At 37.4% G+C, this 22,931-nt stretch overlaps 2 protein-coding genes across 1 annotated transcript; both read left to right on the top strand.

Annotated features, from left to right (window-relative positions):
• The window catches only part of LOC134677979 (fatty acyl-CoA reductase wat-like), a 339,904-nt gene that overhangs the window by 237,136 nt on the left and 79,837 nt on the right, over window positions 1-22,931 (top strand).
• LOC134678052 (peroxisomal biogenesis factor 19) lies at window positions 10,892-20,258 on the top strand. The gene is made up of 8 exons (XM_063536496.1): window positions 10,892-11,026; window positions 11,876-12,034; window positions 12,948-12,998; window positions 13,223-13,308; window positions 15,363-15,485; window positions 17,070-17,221; window positions 17,897-18,017; window positions 19,694-20,258. Exons 1-8 carry the CDS (start codon window positions 10,963-10,965, stop codon window positions 19,793-19,795), a joined length of 858 nt encoding a protein of 285 aa, XP_063392566.1. The 5' UTR covers window positions 10,892-10,962; the 3' UTR covers window positions 19,796-20,258.

The raw sequence follows: 22,931 nt of genomic DNA, 5'->3' as shown, positions 1-22,931 counted from the left end.
CGTCTCCAGACCACAATTTTAAAAGTATTAGGGTGCAAAGATTTTTTCATCTTTAAAATAAAAATGAGTCGAGATAGGCCTGGAATCTTATGTTATTTTATACCTATTATATTATAATTTTAGAAATGTTCATCTTATGTTATTTTATACCTATTATATTATAATTTTAGAAATGTTCATTAGTCCAATTTTGGGTTTAGCCAATAGGGTGTTCGGGACCCTTAAAAAAGATTGGTAAACAAAAATGAAAACTCGAATAACGAAGCCTTGCCTATTTCGACTGATTTTTACCCAGAACATTATTTTGTTAGAACCCTTTTACTTTCTCTAAGAGGAGGTATTTACATATTCATTTTTTTTTTTTTTAATATGTATAATTGTGGTCTAGCCTGTGTTATTACCATATCATTTAAATTTCTGACATGCCTTGCGCAGGCTTACATAGGTTGTAATATCATCATCAATAACTTGACATCAGTTTGTAAATGAATCAAAGATTCCTTGGCACACCTTACGCAGGTGGAAACATGGCAGCCTTGCGCAGGCTTAGATAGGTACACAACATATTGGTTTCATCACAAATAACTTGACGTTAGTTTGTGACTGAATAACAGATTCTCTTAGGCACACCTTACGCAGGTGGAACCATAACAGACATAGGCTTAAGAATATCATTCAAATGAAGTTTATGGGTAATATTCCCTTAGTTGCGAGTTCCTCGCTCGACAAGGGGAAAGGATTTACTTTAATAGGCACTTTTAGAAAGTGTCATTCACGGTGACGCGCAGATTTGCCATAACTAAACTTTAACTCTACAGTTAGCGAATATAATTTGACAATATGAATGAAGCAAACCATGCGTCTTCGTCAATGAATCAATCTAAAGATTCCCATATCGTTAATGCCCTTTCAAGTCACAGGCTTCCGATTTTATTTAAAACGTTTACAAGTGTAGGTACTATTTATGTAGGTAGGTAGGTAGGCTTAAAGATTGACCCTCTTGTATGTAGTTACATATAGAATAAAGAAGTTATTCAAATCCAAAATAATACAAGCACATATAGCAACTACATGCAAGAGTTCTTTTCTTTAACCTTTTAAACTGTTAGTAAGTACCTGTTATTTATTTAAAAAGATACCTATCTACCTACATTTTAACCATTTTTTTTTTTTCAAAATCAAAGATCTAGTTGGAGAGATATAAGGAGCGAAATACTTAAGGATTTCCATGACATTCTTGCGCAGAGCCATTATGCTAATCTCTCTCTTTGTCTAGTCAGATTTAAGTTTATGTACTGCCGAAGTACTCACTTTCCACAAAAATAAATGCAATGCTTGCGATGTAGGTTTGTTCGTTACCTTGTGTCCCTCAGAGCGGAAATAGAAGCCCCGCGAAGCGGGGCTTCGTCGACTCCCAAGCGGGTACACGTTATTTATCAGCAAGTTTATTACCAAAAAATTCATTTTGCAATATTATATTTAACCCGGAACGGGATAAAACGACAAGTTGCTGATGGATACTTGGATAGATAAAACCTACACGTCTATAAGCTTCTATCTGAATACTTAGTTCTACGTAACACGTATTAACTATCCGATCCTTTCGTATTCGAAAACACAAATCACTTAAAAACTGAAGGGTATTACACATCACCATTTAAGTGTTATAATTTCAACCGTTACTATAGACACACAAAGATTTAAGTAAACTAATAAGACTCAGAAGAGACTTAATGTAGGTATAAAATTAATTAAATTCTAATGGTGACAAGTGCACGCTTTACCAGCTCGATGTGTTTTCTAACATTATGTGTTTTAGTATTTTCATTAGCATAGCCACGATGCGCGCAGGCAGCCTTTGAAAACTTACACATTATTATTCCGGATCGTTTTTATTTGCTAGATAGTTTAAAGGACACAAAATTTAAATATTTATTTCGAACGGCAAAAGCCGTTAGAAACTGTTTTTCAATATAGTCAGCTAAACTGGGGTACAAATTCAAAAACTCACCAGCAGTTTAGCTTCACGACCTTCCAGATGGAAAAACAGCAAGCCAATGAGTTGGAAATTTGTTTTTGCGACAACCGCCAAAAAGCAAACTGCTGTGTGGTGGGAGTGTGGGAGAGAGAGGGACGTATATGCTAGAAAAGGACAATACGACCGACAACAGGGTTGCCATTCTCAATATTATTATTAGGTTCCGAATAGCGGTACAGTTGTTTAATGACATAAATTGACAACTGACTTTTAGCTTTTTTTTAATCATAGACAATTGGGTAGGTAAAGTTTTTTGAAGATAGGCAAATTATATTTTTTTCCGATAGTATTCATTATAGCGATCACGGAAATGCAGCTCTTTTATTTTTATTTAATTTTATTGATTAAATATAATTTTTTAAATGATCGATATGACGTTTGTGAGGTGAAATGGCAGATGCGAGTAATTAATTCCTTTGCGCGAAGTAAATGGGACGAGATAGAAAAAAAAAGATGTCAACTGTCAGTGTCATTCTTGGAAAATAACATGAAAATAATTGGAAAGTAATGGTCGAACGAAACCTTTGTGTTTTCTTGTAATTGGATGTCGGTGTGATTTCTTGAATAAGTATTTTTAACGTCCCTAGCACGATCAACACGGATATTTTGATAATGATAACGACTGCTTTCGACTACTTGGCACTGCTTCTTGGAGAACATTTTCTTTAACGCCTTCACGACGACTCTTGGACTGCTACACGAGTCATTTTGGATCTCAGTATCAACACAATAGATGGAGACGATCCCGGAAACGTTCGAATGGAAATAGAATATTACAGAGATGAACTCAAAGTGCTTCGTACCGTCTTGTAGGAAGTACAGACATTACTTTCCAAATTCAGCGTATTTGAGCACACCAAAGTCTTTAACAGCGATTCGGTGCCAAGCTTTGAAGATATATTGGCCAAAATGGTAACTTATACGTTTGTGAGGACTATATAAACGTAATTGTTGTATTGTACATAGGTACATAATAATTAAGATTTTAATAGTCTTATAACTAGGTCGTTATTGGCTGTTATATATGGGCTCGGCAAGGTGTTCACAATATCTGAACACGCACTCTAACGCCCTGATAATAGAGGCCTGTTCAGATATTTATGAGCACCCTAGCTGCACCAATATATTTGATGGCGACTGTACTTTAGAAAACTTACAAAATAATATAATATAAATCCAGTAAATTTCGTATCGTTTTATTTTATAAATCCACAAATTATCTTAAGCATTAACATTACAACAGTATTATGGATAATTATGTCTGTTGGGTAAGTGTGCTTCACATTGGGGCCTGTTTACATATTGATTAGTGTTGATTGCGAGTCTAATACATTTGCCACTAAACACAAGTAGCAAGTGTATCAACTCGCAAAAATACTACATTTTTGCTTCCATTGAGGTATACATAGTAAGCACTATTCTCAAATTATGTGAGGAAATAAAAAAAATCAATTTAGTAAAGCGTATTTAATAGGGGTAAAGTGACGCGAATACAATTAAAAAAACAACGCATATTCTTAGTTTATATTAAATGTAGATGGCTTTTTAGTTTTCGCTTGGTCACATAAATACGCTAAAAACCACTTTCACAGTAGGTGTTTCTTGCGTTTTGGCTGTCCTTCCACAGCATGAGCATGTCGTAAGTCCTGTTGTATTTGTCCCTGGACTTAGCAGGAAGCTAGTTATTCATTATTAAGTTTGCTTCTGCTTTCAAATGAGGCGGTGTGCCGTCTATTCCATGTCGGTTTCGTCACTTGAACTCATTTTGTTTATTACGAGTATTAAAATAACAAGCGGTAACTTATTGAGTATTACACAACGAATAAACTTTGCCGCCTTTTATTTGCATATTTTTTAAAATCATATTACCATAGATACTAAGCATACGGTACGCGCATGCGTCAATCCGCGCGCACTGCGCAGCGCCCTTTCGCGGTGCTAAAGCGGTATCCAGACGGGATTGAAATTGGCGTCAATCTCCGATTTTAGATTTATGGTGATATTAGAGCCCTTTAAATTGAAAAAAATGCCCCATAACGAAAATACTAGCGTCACAAATTGGTGTTCTTGCGTCCGCACCTCATTTTATCGTTAATATCGGTCATTATCGGCGAGCCAAATTGGCGTTTGCGTCCGCACGTCCCGATTCGATCGTGGAATCTGGATACGCCTTAAGCAACATCGAGTTCACGATAATTTGAAATATATTTTTAGCATAAGTTGCATTTCATAAAACTTAACCCAAATCATTTGTACATTATCAAGTCAAAGATAAAGACATGTTGATTTTAAAATTTTAATAAGTATAGACCATAACATTGTCATGATCTTGTAACATTGTTAAAATAGGAGTCTCCCATTTTCATTTTATTGCATTTTTATAAAATGTCTTTAGTTTCTCGGGATATCTTGGTCCTGATTCGATTGCTCTTTTTTATGGAAATAATTATATCCTTCACATTCACAGGATGCTCGAGGCTTAGCCCAATAATACTGCACGGAAGTATGTGATGGCTCAATGGTTCTAATTAGCCATCAGTATAATACCGTCAATGAGTGTTTACATCCACCTGAAAATAAGAACAACATTCATAAAATGAGGATAACCACACAAAACTAAACTCAGATGGCTGAAATTGTTAGAAAAAATTAGACCGATTTCTTGTTTACGAACTTAACAGCTCATGGCAATCTAATAATAATAATTGGCCAAGCACGAAGTCAAGACTACGGTGTTCAGAGCACCATACGACACATCCCTAGGTGGTTTTAAGTTTGGATACTAATACTAATTTATCCCATAAGTACATTTTATTGACTAGGAAATAAAAATAGGTAATGTCTGGGAGCTCTGGGACCTTGGAGTTTGGACTTTTATTAAAGTCCTCTGGGCTAGTAGTTATAGGTAATGTAGAAGTTACAAAGCTTCTACCTTAGATATATTTTTTAGAGATTAAAGATTTTATTTACCACCTTGTCGGGTTCATTGTATATCCATACCAAATTACAGCTTTCTAACACTAACAATCAACCTCATCTTGGAGGTGAAAAGAGGAAAAATCGTAAGTCCCATTTCGGCCAACCGAAATCAAGAACGTTTATATAATATAGGCCTAATACCGTTTATCTAAAACGTTTGGTGAAGGCACACTTCTAGTAGAAACAAATTATTATGAATTTCTCTGTAATTTGTACAAACCATTTCGTAAACTGACATTCCGCTAAACTGTTGTTTTTACATCTTACTAGCATCCATAACATATTGAAGTATGATATTCTTCTACTTGTCTGAACATTTTCATTATTATTGATTCTTTTTTTTGTGAGAATGGCTTTTTCTGCCACGGCACTTTGCCAATAGTTGACAATTTAATATACGTCAGAGTTGACAGGCAACTTCGAGCCTGAAAAACTAAATCCGTCAAAAATACTGGGTATACATACAACCTCATAATCTTTGATATATTCGCAATTGTTGTATTTTAAACTTGTAGACTGGGCAGGCACGACTCAAAAAGGAATAATATTACAATTAAGTCTGTGATTCGGCATTTCTCGGTTTTTGACGTTAGGCTTGTTTCTGACTCAAAATATAATTAACGTAAAATATTAGTCAATTTGCTCATGTTTCATATAAGTCACAGAAATAAGTACCTAATAAGTAATAATAAATGTCTAAGTTTTAGTACAAGTAGGGTAACTGCGTCAGGTTGCCGTCCAGTACCGGTTGCCGTCCAGTACCTGTTCCCGTCCACTTGGCGGAGTTACTACAAAGAATTGCGTATAATTTGAATATAAACCTAACTTACCGGACAATTTTGGACTTATTGTACATCAGTTTTTAAAAGCAAAAATATTTTAGTAGAACTGGAATTCATGAGTACCAAATCTTAACTGACAATTTTGTCACTCAAACAAGTTTGATCAAGATGGGCTTACTTTATATTTCGTCAACTTTACCTTTGTTTCCAAAAACTGTGAATTGTGAATTTTAATTTTTTTTTTCGTCACAGAACAGTATCTAGTTACTGCTCTCACCGATCGGTTCAAAAATATACATACTTTATACAATTAATACATAAATTTAATGGTACTTAATGAAAAGGAATAGGTACTGTTTCGTAGAATCAGATACTCTCAGTAAAATCTATAAAAAAAAAAGATAAAAGATAAAAAATAGTTTATTCAAGTAGGCATATTACAATGCGCTTATGAACGTCAAATAAACCTTTACCGGCTCCAACCGTACACCTCTGCCCCGAGAAGATTTAAATCCCCCCTCAATTGGAGGAGGGTATCCCAATATGGGACCGGCAACAAACTCGGCGGGACACATCTTTTCAAAACATTATTACATCTTATAATTAACATGCATTACGAGTAATTAAGAAAAATACAATTTAAATTACTATAGAATTCATGCAATTATACTCAGTGAGTACATAACTTTATAGAATTTGATATAAAAAATAAACATATATGTACATGAAATCACAAATACGTAGCTCTTTCAGAAAACATATCAAATCTTACAAAAGGAAAAGAAATTAAAATCAATAAAAGAAATGAGAATACATATTATATGAATCTGACTGATTGTTATGAGATGCTTTCATACAATTTGATGTGCTTTCTTACCTGAGCTGAGTTACCTTTAACTCTACACATAATACAATATTTTTAATTGCTACTTGTCGTTATTACAGTTTAGGTAGATGACGCCATAGCTGTTAATAAATATTGAATGACTTTATTATATCTATTCGCTTTACTAACTCTATGTGCTCTAATGTGAAAAAAAAAACACAACGACAGTGAAGAACGGAATTCTTAATTTAAATTTGAACTGATAAACTCCAATAATAAATATGATTCTTACTGAGCACACTGCGATAGTCCATTGGTTGGAAAGCCCGTTCGAAATTTAAACTTATTTGCTTTATAATAAGGTTGCATTTTGCAGATCTTTTACTCTCTCATACTTATAGTAGGCTATTCAGAAAAAAATTAAATATCTCACAAAAGTAAGTAAGTAGAATTAAACTTTGTATCAAAGACATAAGTCATAAATTTCAATGTCAAAGTTTTAAGTAAGGATCTTTCTAATTAAAACTACTTCTTAATATGAATGACCAGTGTAAGCATCAGTTAGCTAGCCCTAAGCAACCAAAGATCAGGCTGCAGTTTTAAAACTAATAAAGTTAGAGTTAACCTGATAATTTTCCCGCCGTCTCCATACTCGTTTTAGTTGGATATTGACTGGTCAGCTGCCTGTTAGCTATAGTTTTCCCGAAAATCGCCAGGACAGAGGTGAAATTTTTTGTATGAAAACTTGCAACTTTAAATGCATTTTTTATCGAAACTATTGCATTCTAAAATGAAGTCAAAATCAGTCCATCGACTCAATTTTTTGCAAGCTTTCTAATGGTACCTCACACGATTCTTACAATTGAAAATAAAATTCAGCCTACCCCTCTTAATCCCTAAATTTCCCCCTAAAATCAGAAATAAGCAGTTTCGACTTATTCACAGTGTTAGTGATGGTACTTGCCATAACTATTCCAAATTTCAGGTACCTACATCAAACGGTCTTTGAGAAAAACGCATTTAACCGATTTGCAAGACCGAAGTGATCCCATAAGAGCACCGTGAACAAAGTTTTGTACGGTGCTCTAAAAATCAAAAAACTAGTGAAAAAAGTTTTATGTACCTATGTATTTCACGGATACGTACTCCTGTACGGCCATTGCTCCTCTAATTCAACGGCATTGTGCTTATCACTGTTATGATAATAATTTCAAATTTGTAGAATCTGCTCGCAATCTCGCATGAACTCGCTTATTTTTCTTGCAAAACTCAGTCCAAGGGTCAGCGCAGGGGTCGTCGTGTAGGGGTGGGGAAGAAAACGTTGTCCAATATGCAGTGCCAAGTTGTCGAAAGTAAATTCAATCTTTGTCCAAATACGCGCAGATGTCGTGGGGAATCAGAAGTCCGTGGGTCGTGCTGAGGTCGTCGAAAATCTCAATGATAACATTAATAGCAATTCGCAAGGTAACAGAAAATTATTTTCATGTTATTTTCCAAGAATGACACTGACAGTTGACATCGTTTTTTTTTCTATCTCGTCCCATTTACTACACGCAAAGGAATTAATCGGATCTGCCATTTCACCTCACAAACGTCATATCGATCATTTAAAAAATTATATTTAATCAATAAAATTAAATAAAAATAAAAGAGCTGCATTTCCGTGATCACTATAATGAATACTATCGGAAAAAAATATAATTTGCCTATCTTCAAAAAACTTTACCTACCCAATTGAGTGATACAACAACGAAATATCTGTCAACAATTTTTGGCTAGCCAGACTCTAGAGATGAAACGGGGGAGAGGCCAAATGACTGAACGAGATGCACTTATGGAACTTTCAGTAGGAGTAGCAGAGAAAGCGTTATTATTGCTTGTCCTTGTCGCAGTCTCACTTTTTGTTTGTTCCCCGCCATAAATTTAGTATGGTTTATGGTGGGCAACAAATTCACAACAAAAACAAGCCTACATTTCAAGACGTCACCAGGGCCCAGTTTTATAAAGTTACAAGTTACAAGTTTACAGGCGTTTACTGGCAACACTTGCTCCGTTTTTTACAATTTGCGTTTTATAAAAGTACTGTGTTACAATTTTACAGGTTACAGGTACAAGTGCCTGTAGCTCAACCATAGACGAAAATACGGGAGTTTTATAGTTTTAAACTCATAATCGAACAAGCGTTTTATAAAAATATTGTAAATTACAAGTGTAGATTGGTACACTTGTAACAAAAACTTACATACGTCTTGAGTCCTGTAACAGCACAACAGCAGTTACTTGTAGACTCGTTTTCTGAGAGATTTTAAACTTTACTCTTTATTGTTAAGCACCAACGCCAACGATTGTGCCAGGGCATGCATACTTTTCCATGCACTGACCTTATCAGTTTTTGTTAATGTATCTGAAATATATAGTAAAATAGGAAATAAAGTGACAATATGTTTGATATTGATTTTATTGACGATTCGTTTTATTTTATCTACTAGGAAATGGAAAGGGATTATTGCCGATATTTGTCGTTGATTTATTAGCATTCGTCTCTTTATTTAAGTATAGTGCATTCACATTATGGTAAAGTGTACTATTCATAATTTTCGATACACACCGTATTTATCTTTGAGCCGCTACCGAAACGATACATTTTAATGTAAGAATGTGAAAGAGTACTTATTTACATGTTATTTACTTATTATGTAAATATTTCATTAAATCTAACTTAATCTGAATCTGAAAACGGCCCAAAAAGTATATCCTTGGCATGGAACGCCGCTCTCAACCACTCGATTTTTCCTTCATTTCTGGCCATTTTTCCAGTAATTAATATTTTACAGCAAACAAAAACACATAATTTAGTAGAGAACCGAGTATCTATGACACACGTTTTTTTTAAAATAGTGATGTCCTTCACACCTGTAGATTTCACATGTAATCGAGATTGACCGTGGTTCTTTACAACTGTAATTATTTATGTGTATTTATAAAACACCTGTAGCCGTTCACAGTGCATTACAGGTGCCTGTAGCCTGTACTCTTGTAACCTGTAACTTGTAACTTTATAAAACTGGGCCCACCCGCCACCACGACGACAGGTGTAAAGCTTCCTCCAGACTATGCGCGTGAATCGCGGGCGAAGCCGCGAACGCAAGTGTGGCGTCGATTTCGCAGATTGTTCACGTCTTCGCGCCTTGTTCTCCGTTTTTTGTCGGTATTTCGGCCCGCGTCAAAGGAGACGCGAAGCGCGAACTTGCAAGACTCCACATTACACACTATTATGGCTCTTCTGTGGCCAGATAAATATTAATTATATTATGATTATATTACATTAAGCAGCTATATTTTACGGTTTCACAAGAAATCAAAATGGAAAAACAGCTAAATCACGTATGATGCCATAGATAACTAACAGTTAAACTCGATCAGCTGATGCTTTTCCGCCATCTTGCCGCAAACCAAACTGCGAAATCGCCGTGAAGTGTGCGAGTGTGGAGTCATACGTCAACTTCGTGATATGTTCGCTCCGCGACGTCGCGGCGCGATTCACGCACATAGTCTGGAGGGGGCTTGACAATTCGACAAATGTCGCTGTTGCTGACGTCACAGGCATTCATGGGCTACGGTTACCGCTTACCAAAGAGTAAAGTAAGTATATATAGTTCGTTTTTTTAGCATTAGAAAGAACTCCACAGAAGCAAGCATGCAGTTTTTATCAGGCTCTTTAATTGTTAATAATTATTGAATTATCTAATGTAGCATGGTCAATACATATAATTTACTTCAAATTATTACCGCTAAAAGTGGCGGATTTGGAACCACAAGGTTACTTCTGCGAAGTTCTTTCTAATGCTAAAAAAACGAACATTAGGTGCACGCGTTGTGTTAATTGTATTTCCGCCTTTATATTTAGTCACATGATACGAGATAAATGCAGTAACAAAACGCTAGTTGTCAATTGTCTCCATAGATAAAACACAATAAGGGATTTTTTCTCTGTATTACTGAAACAGGGTTAGCAACATAACAACTTATTTTAAATAACTATAATTGTAAATTATTTGTAAACTAAATGTTCATTCAGTAAAACAATATGTATTATTATAGTGATTAAAATTAAGTGGTTAATATAGAGACAAATTCATATAAAACATCGAATAGTTATTTTACAAGCTAATATTTAAATTTCTAATTTCTCACGTTGGTGTTACTGTATTTATCTCAAAGGTTATTTTGTATAAAGCTCTCTCTGACTATAAAATTTTGAAACGTCAAAAAACTAGACTGTCTTGTGAAAATTTTCTCATCGAATTTAATTTAAATAGTTTAATTACTTAATTATTATGTCCGACAACAAGGATGCGACTAAAAAGGAGGTTGATCCGGAATTGGACGATCTACTCGACAGTAAGTTCTTAAAATAATCTTGGGATTCATTACCTAATAAGTATAACCTTTATTTTTTATTTCCGTTTGCATTGTACCTTAAATATTTGCATACATTAACGAGCATTGCGTACATTAATGAACTTTGTCAATACGAGAACGTGCAAAACGAAGAATGACGAAATTTCGTCATTGGGAATTTTTTTTTCACGTGTCCTTGCTTACATTTTTAGTTTAAATTAATTAGTAATTGTGATTAGTTCTTAAGTTTAATTATGTCTGCTATAATAATATTTGACCTTGTGAGTACAAAAGTTCTCCTGGAAAAAGACAAACTTATTATTACCAATTATTTAACAAGAAATGTAATTTCTTTGAAAATTAGCTTGACCTAAAATGAGCCCCATAGATAAACAAATAATTCATAAACTGTGGCAACAATATAAAGTTAACATGATGTTAAAAACCCCTTAAAGTATGAGGTTAGGTCTCACAAATCTGTTGCTATAAAGCCGCTTCCATACAATTAAAGTTACACTCTCCAACATGCTTAAATTTATGTCAAATTTAAGAATATCAATTTAAATAGTTTTAGCTTTAGTATTTTACCAGGCCTCCCTGAAAATCAGCTTCACGTTGTGTCTCCTAGGATACACAATTTGACAAGAAGCTGAGTGAGGACCTTTTGGCACATATATTTATGTTCTGAATGAATTTTAGTTTTGTGCTATTTATTATTTGTGCTCATAAACATTTCTCTTATTCTAAAATGAAAATGTAGCTACGTTTATGTGACTCATGAGTACTATAGCTAGAACCATACTCTTTAGTCTATTAAATCAATTTCATTGGTTTAAACAATGATTACAGGCGCTCTCCAAGACATGACGAAGAAGCCGCCCGCAGCCGGAGAGGCTCAGGAGCCGGTGTGGAGCGAGGAGTTCATTAAGGAGGCTGCGGCGCAGTTCGAGAGCAATATGGCCGCTTTGCTCGGCAGCTTCAGTGCTGGCAGTGGTGTGCCGGGGGAACGTAAGCAGAGTTTATAACCTCTAGCAGGAGGAGTTAAAGTCTCTCGAGATTGCATTCCTTGCAAATCGGTTATTTTTTGTATGGAAATAACCGCGGTTTCGGTTAAACACCGATTATAAAAAATAAATGATTTGCATTCCCTAATTTTGATCAAAACGATCCTGCAGCTGTTTGAAGTTGCAGGTTTGGATCGAGAGTTGTAGTAGGTGGCAATAGCCCCTAACATAAAGAAGAAGAAGAACTTCTAGCAGGCGTGGCTCACTCCGCGATTTCGTTGTGTGGCATCAAATAGCTACAAGTACATCCGTCCATACACCAATTTTGGTGGCTAGCTATTGCCTGCGCGTGGCGCTTGCGCCACCTAGCGGTCACATCTATCCTGATCGTAACAGACTCGTTTTGTTAGACAGTGAATCTTCTGTGCCTAGAACTATTATTTATTCTGTGCCTCTAGTCACCCGTAGGCAGGGACCGAATATCGATATATTTTTCATTCAAATTAACTGGTATTCAATTTCGGTATCTTGTTTATTTATGTATATTTTTTAGACACTGGTCCCACCGCGAGCTAGTAAGCTATGAGCTAACGGCTATAAACACGAACAAAAGATAAGCACTCCCGTGTAAATAAAAGAGACACGGCGATATTTATAGCTCACCGCTGGGCGAGTAACTATAAATATCGCCGTGTCTCTTTTATTTACACGGGAGTGCTTATCTTTTTACACGACTGCCCAATCAAAAAGAGTGTATTGTTTTGTTCGTGTTTATAGCCGATAGCTCATAGCTTACTAGCTCGCGGTGGGACCAGTGCCTTATATTTAATTTAGATAATCTAATCAATTATCCTGACAATACTATTCTCAAATATCAAAGAATTAAAGAGATTATGATCAAAAATTTTGTATTTCAGAGCAAGAAATCAGCCAGGAGCAGATAGCACAGACATTCTCGAAAATGGCTGGTGAGTGATTTATCCTCATTAGGCCCAATGTGTAACCAATGTCTATTGTCATAATTTTATCAGTCTGTTGTCAGTCTGGACTGATCGTCTAGTCCATTTTCCATCATTCTGGCATCAGTCAAAACTCGAATGGAATGACGGACTGAACTAACGCCAGAATTAGCGTGTAACCGATGTCTTAAGATTGGTCCATTTAACTTGTATTGATGTATGTGTTTGCGCAGAGGCGGCGGCCGCCGTGCTGCAGCCGGCGGGCGCGGGCGCGGACGGCGGCGAGGCCCCCGCCGCGGACCCCGCCAAGATAGACGAGGTACGGTTTGGATTTCATTTCCCCCCAATCAAAGGGAATTTGAAATAGAAAGTTACTGTCATGATCTCATGATAAATAGGGTATTTTTCTACTAGTCAAATCAGTTACTTTTTTAGAACTGTCAAAATGATTTGCTAATATGGATTTTATATGAAACATTACATCGTGACGTCACGGTCAACTCACCTACTTTATATAGTTCTATCAGATTTATTAAATAGAACTTGTGTTTAAAAATAACTTTTACAGTACATATGGCCCTATTTTCCCGCACTAGTGCGTAAAATAGCACTTTTCGTGTGTATGTCAAAAGCTTAAAGGGCCATATGTACTGTAAAACGTTGTACGATACACGTGCGAATAGGTAATTCGAAACTCGTGTCGATTTAAAACACTCCCTTCGGTCGTGTTTTAATTTATCGCCACTCGTTTCGAATTTCCTATTTTCCGCACTTGTATCGTAAATAACTATTATCTGTGTTTTTCTAATAATTATCTGGTGCTTTATATCATGCATGATGTAAAAAAAATATTTAATACAGTATAACACCTACCCTATACTCTTTGTCCCAATCCGGCATAGGAACAAAATTTTAGCTGTGTTCTGACGTTCGGTATATTGACACTGACCGAGCCTTATTGAGAAAATTTGTGAAAGATTGTCCCGTAATATTTATTTTCTCAAAAATGGACGGCAAAGTCGACTTTGCCGTCTAAAAAATAGGTCGCGAAGCGCGTAGTTTATGGTTAGTCAAAAATTAAAAAGTTAAAAACATTGCAGTCTCGATTTTGGGACTGCAATGTTGCATACAAATTCCATTATTTGTCGAGTTCCAAACTTTTTAAAAGTTGAAATGGCCATATCAAATGAAGGCACAGGCCCATTAAACAGCCAAACAGATGATTAGTACCGCGACTATTTAGGTGTCTCAAATAGGTTGGCGTATTTTCGGCAGAAAAATACACTTCTATTTTTTTATTAAAAAAAATAAAAAGGCGGCAAGGGCTTTTTTCTGTGAAAATATATACGTAATAACGTTGTTTTTGTAAAATATTTATATGATATTTATATTTCTTGCACCATTTTTGAGAAAAGCACTATATATGACTCGGCTGGAAGGCTACTTGCTGGCTTCGGATTCAATTAAACGGACTCCCAAGGTCGTCCGTTTAAAACGAATCCTCAGCCTGCAAGTAGCTACTTCCGAGCCTCGACAATAATGTACTATTACAGTACATATGGTCCTATTTTCCCGCACTAGTGCGTAAAATAGCACTTTTCGTGCGTATGTCAAAAGTTTAAAGGGCCATATATGTACTGTAAAACGTTGTACGATACACGTGCAAATAGGTAATTCGCAACTCGTGTCGATTTAAAACACTCCCTTTGGTCGTGTTTTAATTTATCGCCACTCGTTTCGAATTTCCTCTTTTTCGCACTTGTATCGTAAATAACTATTTCACATCACCAATTCGAAAAAAGGCTTTTTGTTCCCTGCTAGAAGGGATCAAAGTAACACTTTTCTGTTCTAGCACATTACATTTTTATTTTTACATTTTTTGCACATTATTTTATTAGATTGAAGAATCTGTTTAAGCATCATAATTCCCTCATAGGAGATGTGAAAAGCAGTGTGTGTCACACGGTATCAAAATTATTTCGTCTTGGGCGTTGACACTTGAATCCCTCATTACGCTCAGGATTCTACTTTAGAATTCCTTACTACATTCGGAATTCTATTGTAGAATCCATCGCTTCATTCAGGATTCAATGTACGCCCTTGACGGAAATATATCATTTTGATCCCTTGTAGCACAATAGTAGTTTGTGTTGAAAAAAATCTTAGTGTTGACACAATCTGATGCGTAAACAGATTATTTAAGCTAAAAAAATAATGTACAAAAAAAAGTAAAAATAGTGTGCTTGAACAGAAAAGTGTTACTTTGATCCCTCCTAGCAGGGAGGAAAAGTGCCACTTTGATCCCTCCTAGCAGGGAAGAAAAAACTCATTTCCGAATAGGTGGTGTGAAAACTACTATTTTATATTTGCCAGGTGTCAGCTGCCATATCCCAGACCCTTCAGAACCTGAGCTCGAACTCCGAAGGTCTACAGACGCCTTTCAGCGACCAGGACCTCGCCAATATGTTCGGCAACTTCAACCTTGGAGAAAACCAGGTGAGGATCTACCATCAAACAGTTGTCGTTGTAGGGATTTCCATTGACTAGAAATCCTCTAGACGGAGTTTAGAGCAATTATTTCATGAAATCGATGCTGCCAAAAACACGGGGGTGCGGACGAGGTGAGCGAATCCCGTGCCGTGATTGGTCCGTTCAAAGAGACGGACGTCACACAAAGACACTTTGACTCTAAAATGGAGTAAAACTACCGTATATTTGTGGCAGAGGGGGTAGCGCTACTGTGCTCAGTTTGGTGGATGTCTTGTCTGTGGGGATGTCAAAACTTAAAAAAAACCCTTATTTTGACAGCTGAAATAAATCGTGATGTCACATGGCAATCTGACAACGAGAATTTAGTATAAAGGCGGATTTTCAGTCATTTTTAGGGTTCCGTACCCAAAGGGTAAAACGGGACCCTATTACTAAGACTTCGCTGTCCGTCCGTCCGTCTGTCACCAGGCTGTATCTCACGAACTGTGATAGCTAGACAGTTGAAATTTTCACAGATGATGTATTTCTGTTGCCGCTATAACAACAAATACTAAAAACAGAATAAAATAAAGATTTAAATGGGGCTTCCATACAACAAACGTGATGTTTGACCAAAGTTAAGCAACGTCGGGAGTGGTCAGTACTTGGATGGGTGACCGTTTTTTTTTTTGCTTTTTTTTTGTTTTTTTTTTGCATTATGGTACGGAACCCTTCGTGCGCGAGTCCGACTCGCACTTGCCCGGTTTTTGTAGTCACAGTAAATTTACTGCCATCTTTCGACAACTGATTAACACTTTTAGAACGCCATTTCACTTTGATCCTTGTTCTTTCACTAATATGTGTTAAATTTGTTAAATGTAAAAGAGTCGCCATCTACACGAGCATAGGTCATGGGCATGGTATAGGATAAAGGTATCTCATCGAGCGATGGTGCCACACCTTTGGCCTATACTCGAGTGGCGTCACTTTTTCGCATTTAACAAATTTAATACATATCGGCGAAAGAACAAGGATCAATGTCAAATGGCGTTCTAAAAGTTTTAATCAGTTGTCGAAAGGTGGCAGCAGATTTACTGTGGCTAGGTAGAAATTATTGTGACAATCTGCCTCTATACTATAGTTCGTTTTTTTTAGCATTAGAAAGAACTCCGCAGAAGCAAGCGTGCAGTTTTTATCAGGCTTGTTAATTGTTAACAATTATTGAACTATCTAATGTAGCATGGTCAATACATATAATTTACTTCAAATTGTTAGCGCTAAAAGTGCCAGATTTAGAACTACAAGCGAACTTCTGCGAAGTTCTTTCTAATGCTAAAAAAACGGACTATAAATTCTAAACTGTTTTGTACAGTCAGCAGCAGAAGTTGCTAAGGCGGCCAGTTGTTCAAAATGATCTTGACGCGACTTTATTAAGAGAATAAAAGTGTGTCAAGGTAATTTTGAACACCTCGCGCGCTTAGCAACATCTGCTGCTGACTGTATGTTGAAAAATATGATACATACAACATTACTTCTAACAAACTGTGCCACTATTGTACCAGAATAACCACACAAAAAAGTTGATTCGTTCATTTATTTGTTATATTTCAGGATGGCAACATGTTCCTCCCCTTCATGCAAGGCATGATGCAGTCCCTCCTCTCTAAGGAGGTCCTCTACCCCTCCTTGAAGGAGTTGGTGGACAAGTATCCCGCCTGGCTTGAGGAGAATAAGGGGAAAGTGCCCCAAGATGACTACGACAGGTGGGCGTTTTGAATCAATCGTTATATTTCAGAACCAACATGTTCCTCCTCTTTAAGGAGGTCTTCTACTCCTTGAAGGAGTTGATGGACAACCCCGCCTGGCTCGAGGAGAACAAGAGGAAAGTGCCCCGGGATGACTACGACAGGTGGGCATTTTGGATTAATCGTTATATTTCAGGAACAACATGTTCCTCCTCTTTAAGGAGGTCTTCTACTCCTTGAAGGAGTTGGTGGACAACCCCGCCTGGCTCGAGGAGAATAAGGGGAAAGTGCCCCAGGATGACTACGACAGCTGGGCATTTTGGATTAATTGTATGTAAGTCGGGCATCAATGCAATACCTATTATAGTACCATCCAGCTAACCTGATGATGGACACACGAGGTGGCCATAGGAACTATGTGATAAGGCCACTCAACTTAACTGTTTGAGTTTGTCAGAATTGAAATGGTTCTCAATGTACCCACCTTGACATTTGGCCCTATGGTTGACTAGTATAAAATGCCATGAGGCATTAAGTCCGCCATTCGTACCTTTGTTTTTTGTAATAAAGTTTAAAATAAATGAATAAATTGTCTCAATGAATATTTGCCGCCTGTAAAAAAAAAGTACAGTCAGCGATATAATAAAAACTTGTATAAATTGTAATTTTAGACATAAAACTTGTTGTTGACAGGTACTGTCGGCAGCAGGAGCTGATGCAGCAGGTCTGCGCTGAGCTGGAGCCCGAGCAGGAGACGGACCCTGAGGATGTCAAGAGGAAACGGTTCGAAGTGGTGTTGGAACTGATGCAGAAGGTAACTTAACTAAACTTAAACTTAGAGCTGTATAGCTCTGTACGGAGAGAGAGCCTGCTCTCAAGAGAAGACCGTTCGAAGTGGTCCTGGCAGCAGAAGCTGATGCAGCAGGTCTGGAACTGATGCAGAAGGTAACTTAACTAAACTTAAACTTAGAGCTGTATAGCAGGTCTGTACGGAGACAGACCCCGCTGTCAAGAGGAAACGGTTCAAAGTGGTGTTGGAACTGATGCAGAAGGTAACTTAACTAAACTTAAACTTAGAGCTGTATAGCTGGTCTGTACGGAGACAGACCCCGCTGTCAAGAGAAGACTGTTTGAAGTGGTGTTGGAACTAATGCAGAAGGTAACTTAACTAAACTTAAACTTAGAGCTGTATAGCTCTGTACGGAGAGAGAGCCCGCTGTCAAGAGGAAACCATTCAAAGTGGTGTTGGAGAAGGTAACTTAACTAAACTTAAACTTAGAGCTGTATAGCAGGTCTGTACGGAGACAGAACCCACTGTCAAGAGGAGAGCGTTCGAAGTGGTGTTGGAACTGATGCAGAAGGTAACTTAACTAAACTTAGAGCTGTATGGCAGGTCTGTACGGAGACAGACCCCGCTGTCAAGAGAAGACTGTTTGAAGTGGTGTTGGAACTAATGCAGAAGGTAACTTAACTAAACTTAAACTTAGAGCTGTATAGCTCTGTACGGAGAGAGAGCCCGCTGTCAAGAGGAAACCATTCAAAGTGGTGTTGGAGAAGGTAACTTAACTAAACTTAAACTTAGAGCTGTATAGCAGGTCTGTACGGAGACAGAACCCACTGTCAAGAGGAGAGCGTTCGAAGTGGTGTTGGAACTGATGCAGAAGGTAACTTAACTAAACTTAGAGCTGTATGGCAGGTCTGTATGGAGAGAGCCTGTTGTCAAGAGGAGACTGTTCGAAGTGGTGTTGGAACTGATGCAGAAGGTAACTTAACTAAACTTAAACTTAGAGCTGTATAGCTCTGTACGGAGACAGACCCCACTGTCAAGAGGAAACGGTTCAGAGTGGTTCTGGAACATTGGTGCATCAAGGCGGTTTGTTAACAAGGGTAAACTCGAATATGCAAAAGTGATAGAAAGATTAGATAACGAAATTTCGATTTTCTTGTTTCGCGGTAGGCCATGTGATTGACGTGACGTGTGATGTGTCAATGTGGTTTGTTTACTGTATGTGCCACAAAGGTGCCCCCAACGCAGAGCTTTGCCTAATATTCCCTATTATTTACTTTATAGGACTCTGTTGCCTAGGTAATAAAGGCGACGACATTTTGACTAAAATACCAGTATCTCAGTTCTGCAATGGAATTCCGCTTGGTGCCCATAGCCTCCTAAGGCCCAGCCATACAAATGAAAAATCCAGAAATTGCCACTGAAATTTGAACCTTTAGTGCAGGGAATAGAGTTGATTTTGGTTTTGTCTGAAAATTGAACGAAACAAAACAAATGCGACTCTGTTCCAATTGAATACGATTGAAATTTCATCGAACTGAATAAGTACTATAGGTAGAACCTTGGGCCTTAGGAGGTTAAAACGAAATGAAGTAAATAGAAATACCTATATAATGACCTAATTCCCTACTATGTTGGTATTGGGACCATTATGACGCATAGGTACTCCTTTGACAGAAATTTTATTCTATTTTACTTTCCAGATGCAAGACCTAGGCCAGCCGCCCACAGAGCTGGTTGGTGACATGGCCGTGCCGCCGCAAGGGCTCGCCGCACCCGACAATTCCCAGTGCAGCCTCATGTAGTGACATGACATGACAGGTGACATGACGAGTTAATGACGAGAGATAAGGTATACTGCCAACTTTCACATGTATAGCATTGAAACCTACAAAATAAATAATAATACTAGGTACGGACAGGTTCACACATAGTCTAATAAAACATGGTCTTCTCTTCCCAGAGTGACACAAGCCTACGTCACAATAACATGGCCGCTGTATATAGCGCTATCGCATATTATCATATAGCGCTGTCGCATGATGACGTAGGCTTGTGTCAGTCACGTGACCACGAAAAGACAGGAAGAGAGTACCAGGAGAAGTATATTATTATACCATAGGTTCACACTAACAAAACGCGTCTATTACGACAGATATGACCGCTAGGTGGCGCAAGCGCGAGCGTCCGTTAGGCAGCGGTGCGCGGCAACCACTACTGCTGGACACCAAAATTGGTGTGGGCCGCGTGTACTTATAGCGACGCGACGAAATCGCGGAGTGAGCCACGCCTGACCTAATTGCGGTTTCACATTAGCCTACACAATATTAATATATTTAAAAAAATCGATATTCGAGTCATCGGGCGCGGAGAGCTGCGATCCGCAGTCTGCGCCGGTCCGTCACCGTCAACGCAAGCTCCCGATGACACTCCTCGGTACGCAGTGAAACATGTCGAGCGTTTTTCGACTTAAGTGATTATTTTATCATTATATCATCATCATCGCCGTATTTTAAGACGTGAGCAGGCGTGTCTCACTCCGCGATTTCATCGCTTTGTTACAGGTAGCTAAAAGTACATCCGTTCCACCCCAATTTTGGGGTTTGCCATAAGCCGCGCGTGGCGCTGTCGCCACCTAGCGGCCATATCTGTGCTGATCGTAATAGACGCGTTTTGTTAGAGAGTGAGTCTTCTGTACCTAGTACTATTATTTATTCTGTGAGTGACCCGTTCTTAATATCTTTAAAGATACACACATACATACCTTTTTGTAATGTGTTGGCAGTATACCGATCGTATTGTTCGTATGTAAAAAGTATATAATATATATTATATTTATTATACTTTTTAGTAAACTAATGTAGATTATGTAGAAGCCATATTGTTATAGAAGTAAACTGTATGAATATGAATTATGACAATTTGCCATACTTTTTTGAAAACATTTTTAATGTGATTCTCGAGGGACCACAGTATGTACAGGTTTTTAAAGGGTCGGCAACGCGCATGTAACACCCCTAGAGTTGCCGGCGTCCTTTGGCTACGGTAACCGCTTACCATCAAGCCATATGCTTATTTGCTACCGACTTGGTATAAAAATGGTACTGCGTCCATATGCTACTGTGTTCTCTTACATTAATGTTAAAAAGATCAAATTGTCATAATTTGTATGTATTCAGTATCACAACTATTGGTGCTTAGTGAAGTATGTTAAGCTGTGTTTATACCCCGATCAACGAGGATCGAAACCTTTACAATATTATTTCCGTTTAGAATCTTCTTTTGATAGTTAGATATTGCCCGAATAGAGGTCACTAACTTTTTGAAGGCCACGCGTATCGTGCGGCGCGTCATTCTGAACCTTGTTGAAAATTGACTTTCACGGTCAAAATGTTAAAAATTGATGGATTGAATATTCAAAAATCCTGTCTAAGCGACACTTGCACCATCCCACTAACCCGGGACTAACCGGTTAAACCGTCATTCCAGTGTCAAATTGTACTGGTAACCATGGTAACTGCAGGTTTAACCGGTTGACCCTCGGGTTAGTAAATGGTGCAAGTAGCCTTAAGTGTCTTACTTTTTGTGTGAAAATACTAGCAAAGAAATCAGTTAAAAATTGATCTCTTCAGGTGACCTCGTTGATCGGATTACACATTGAGACTAAAATGTATGGAGCGGTTTAAACGGTGTGTGTTTTTATAGCATTTCTATAAAAGTGAGGCGTTGACTGGTGTAACTATGGATGTGTATTTGTGATTGAAAATAATCTTTACAGTACATATGGTCCTATTTTTCCGCACTAGTGCGTAAAATAGCACGATGTCAAAAGTTTAAAGGGTATGATATATGTACTGTAAAACGTTGTACGATACACGTGCGAATAGGTAATTCGCAACTCGTGTCGATTTAAAACATTCCCTTCGGTCGTGTTTTAATTTATCGCCATTCGTTTCGAATTTCCACTTTTTCGCACTTGTATCGTAAATAACTATGTATGTATCTCTTTCTTACAAACACATGTCAAAATGACAGATTAAGACAAACGTATAATATAGACGGTCAAGCAAATCATGTCAGTAGAAAAAGGCGCGAATTAAAATTTTCTATGAGATGATATCCCTTCGCGCCTACATTTTTCAAATTTGCCGCCTTTTTCTACTGACAAGATGTGCTTGACTAACTATAGCTGCATACTGTGCGTCATAAAATGGTAGAAAACAAATGAGGGCGCCACTGTCAACGTAACTGTCACATTTTTGATGTATAATGCTTTAACATGGCAACAATTAGTATGGAAATTAATTAGTTCCATTTTATTTAATTTCTACTATTTTATGTGGCACTATGAGGGTTGTAGCGCGTTTACTAATAATGCCATAAGTATGTTGATTTTTCCTTGCGAATTGTAATATTTTATTCTAATAATCTGACTATGCATAGTTGATAAACTCTGCCTGCTAAAGTATGGACCCTAAGCACCAAGAATTTGGTGCATAGACCCGCCACAATAGGGTATTTGACTACTAGACAAATCAGCTTCTTTTTTCGAATTGTCAAAACGATTTTGCTACTATGTAAGGGGTCATCCATTAATTACATCACACGTTTAGGGGGAGGGAGGGGGTCAAGAAAATGTGACATATTGTGACATGGGGGAGGGGGGAGACACAAACTTTGTGACGTCACTTTAACTTCATCAGTAACCGAAAATTTATTTAAATTATTTTATTCGCTGTACAAATTAAATAACAAGTTTTTAAAACGATAATCGTTTTTATTCGTTTAATTTTCTTTCCTAAGCAGTTTTGGGTTATAAAATTACTAACATTTATATCGTCAAAAATATTTTGATAAAATATTGATAATACTTAGGTACTTACTAAAATGTGACGTCACACTAGGGGGGAGGGGTTTGCCAAATGTGACCAAGTGTGACAA

Source organism: Cydia fagiglandana, chromosome 27 (genome assembly GCF_963556715.1).
Source record: "Cydia fagiglandana chromosome 27, ilCydFagi1.1, whole genome shotgun sequence".
NCBI lineage: Eukaryota > Metazoa > Arthropoda > Insecta > Lepidoptera > Tortricidae > Cydia > Cydia fagiglandana.
The sequence above is the reverse complement of the archived record's forward strand: the minus strand, read 5'-3'. Positions and strand labels throughout refer to the sequence as shown.

Bases quoted from the DNA above. Each gene is read 5' to 3' on its own strand.
- LOC134678052 (XM_063536496.1), top strand. From the start codon at position 10,963: ATGTCCGACAACAAGGATGCGACTAAAAAGGAGGTTGATCCGGAATTG. The intron at 17,222-17,896 runs GTGGGCGTTTTG...TGTTGTTGACAG, and splicing joins CCCCAAGATGACTACGACAG to GTACTGTCGGCAGCAGGAGC. The intron at 18,018-19,693 runs GTAACTTAACTA...TTTACTTTCCAG, and splicing joins TGTTGGAACTGATGCAGAAG to ATGCAAGACCTAGGCCAGCC.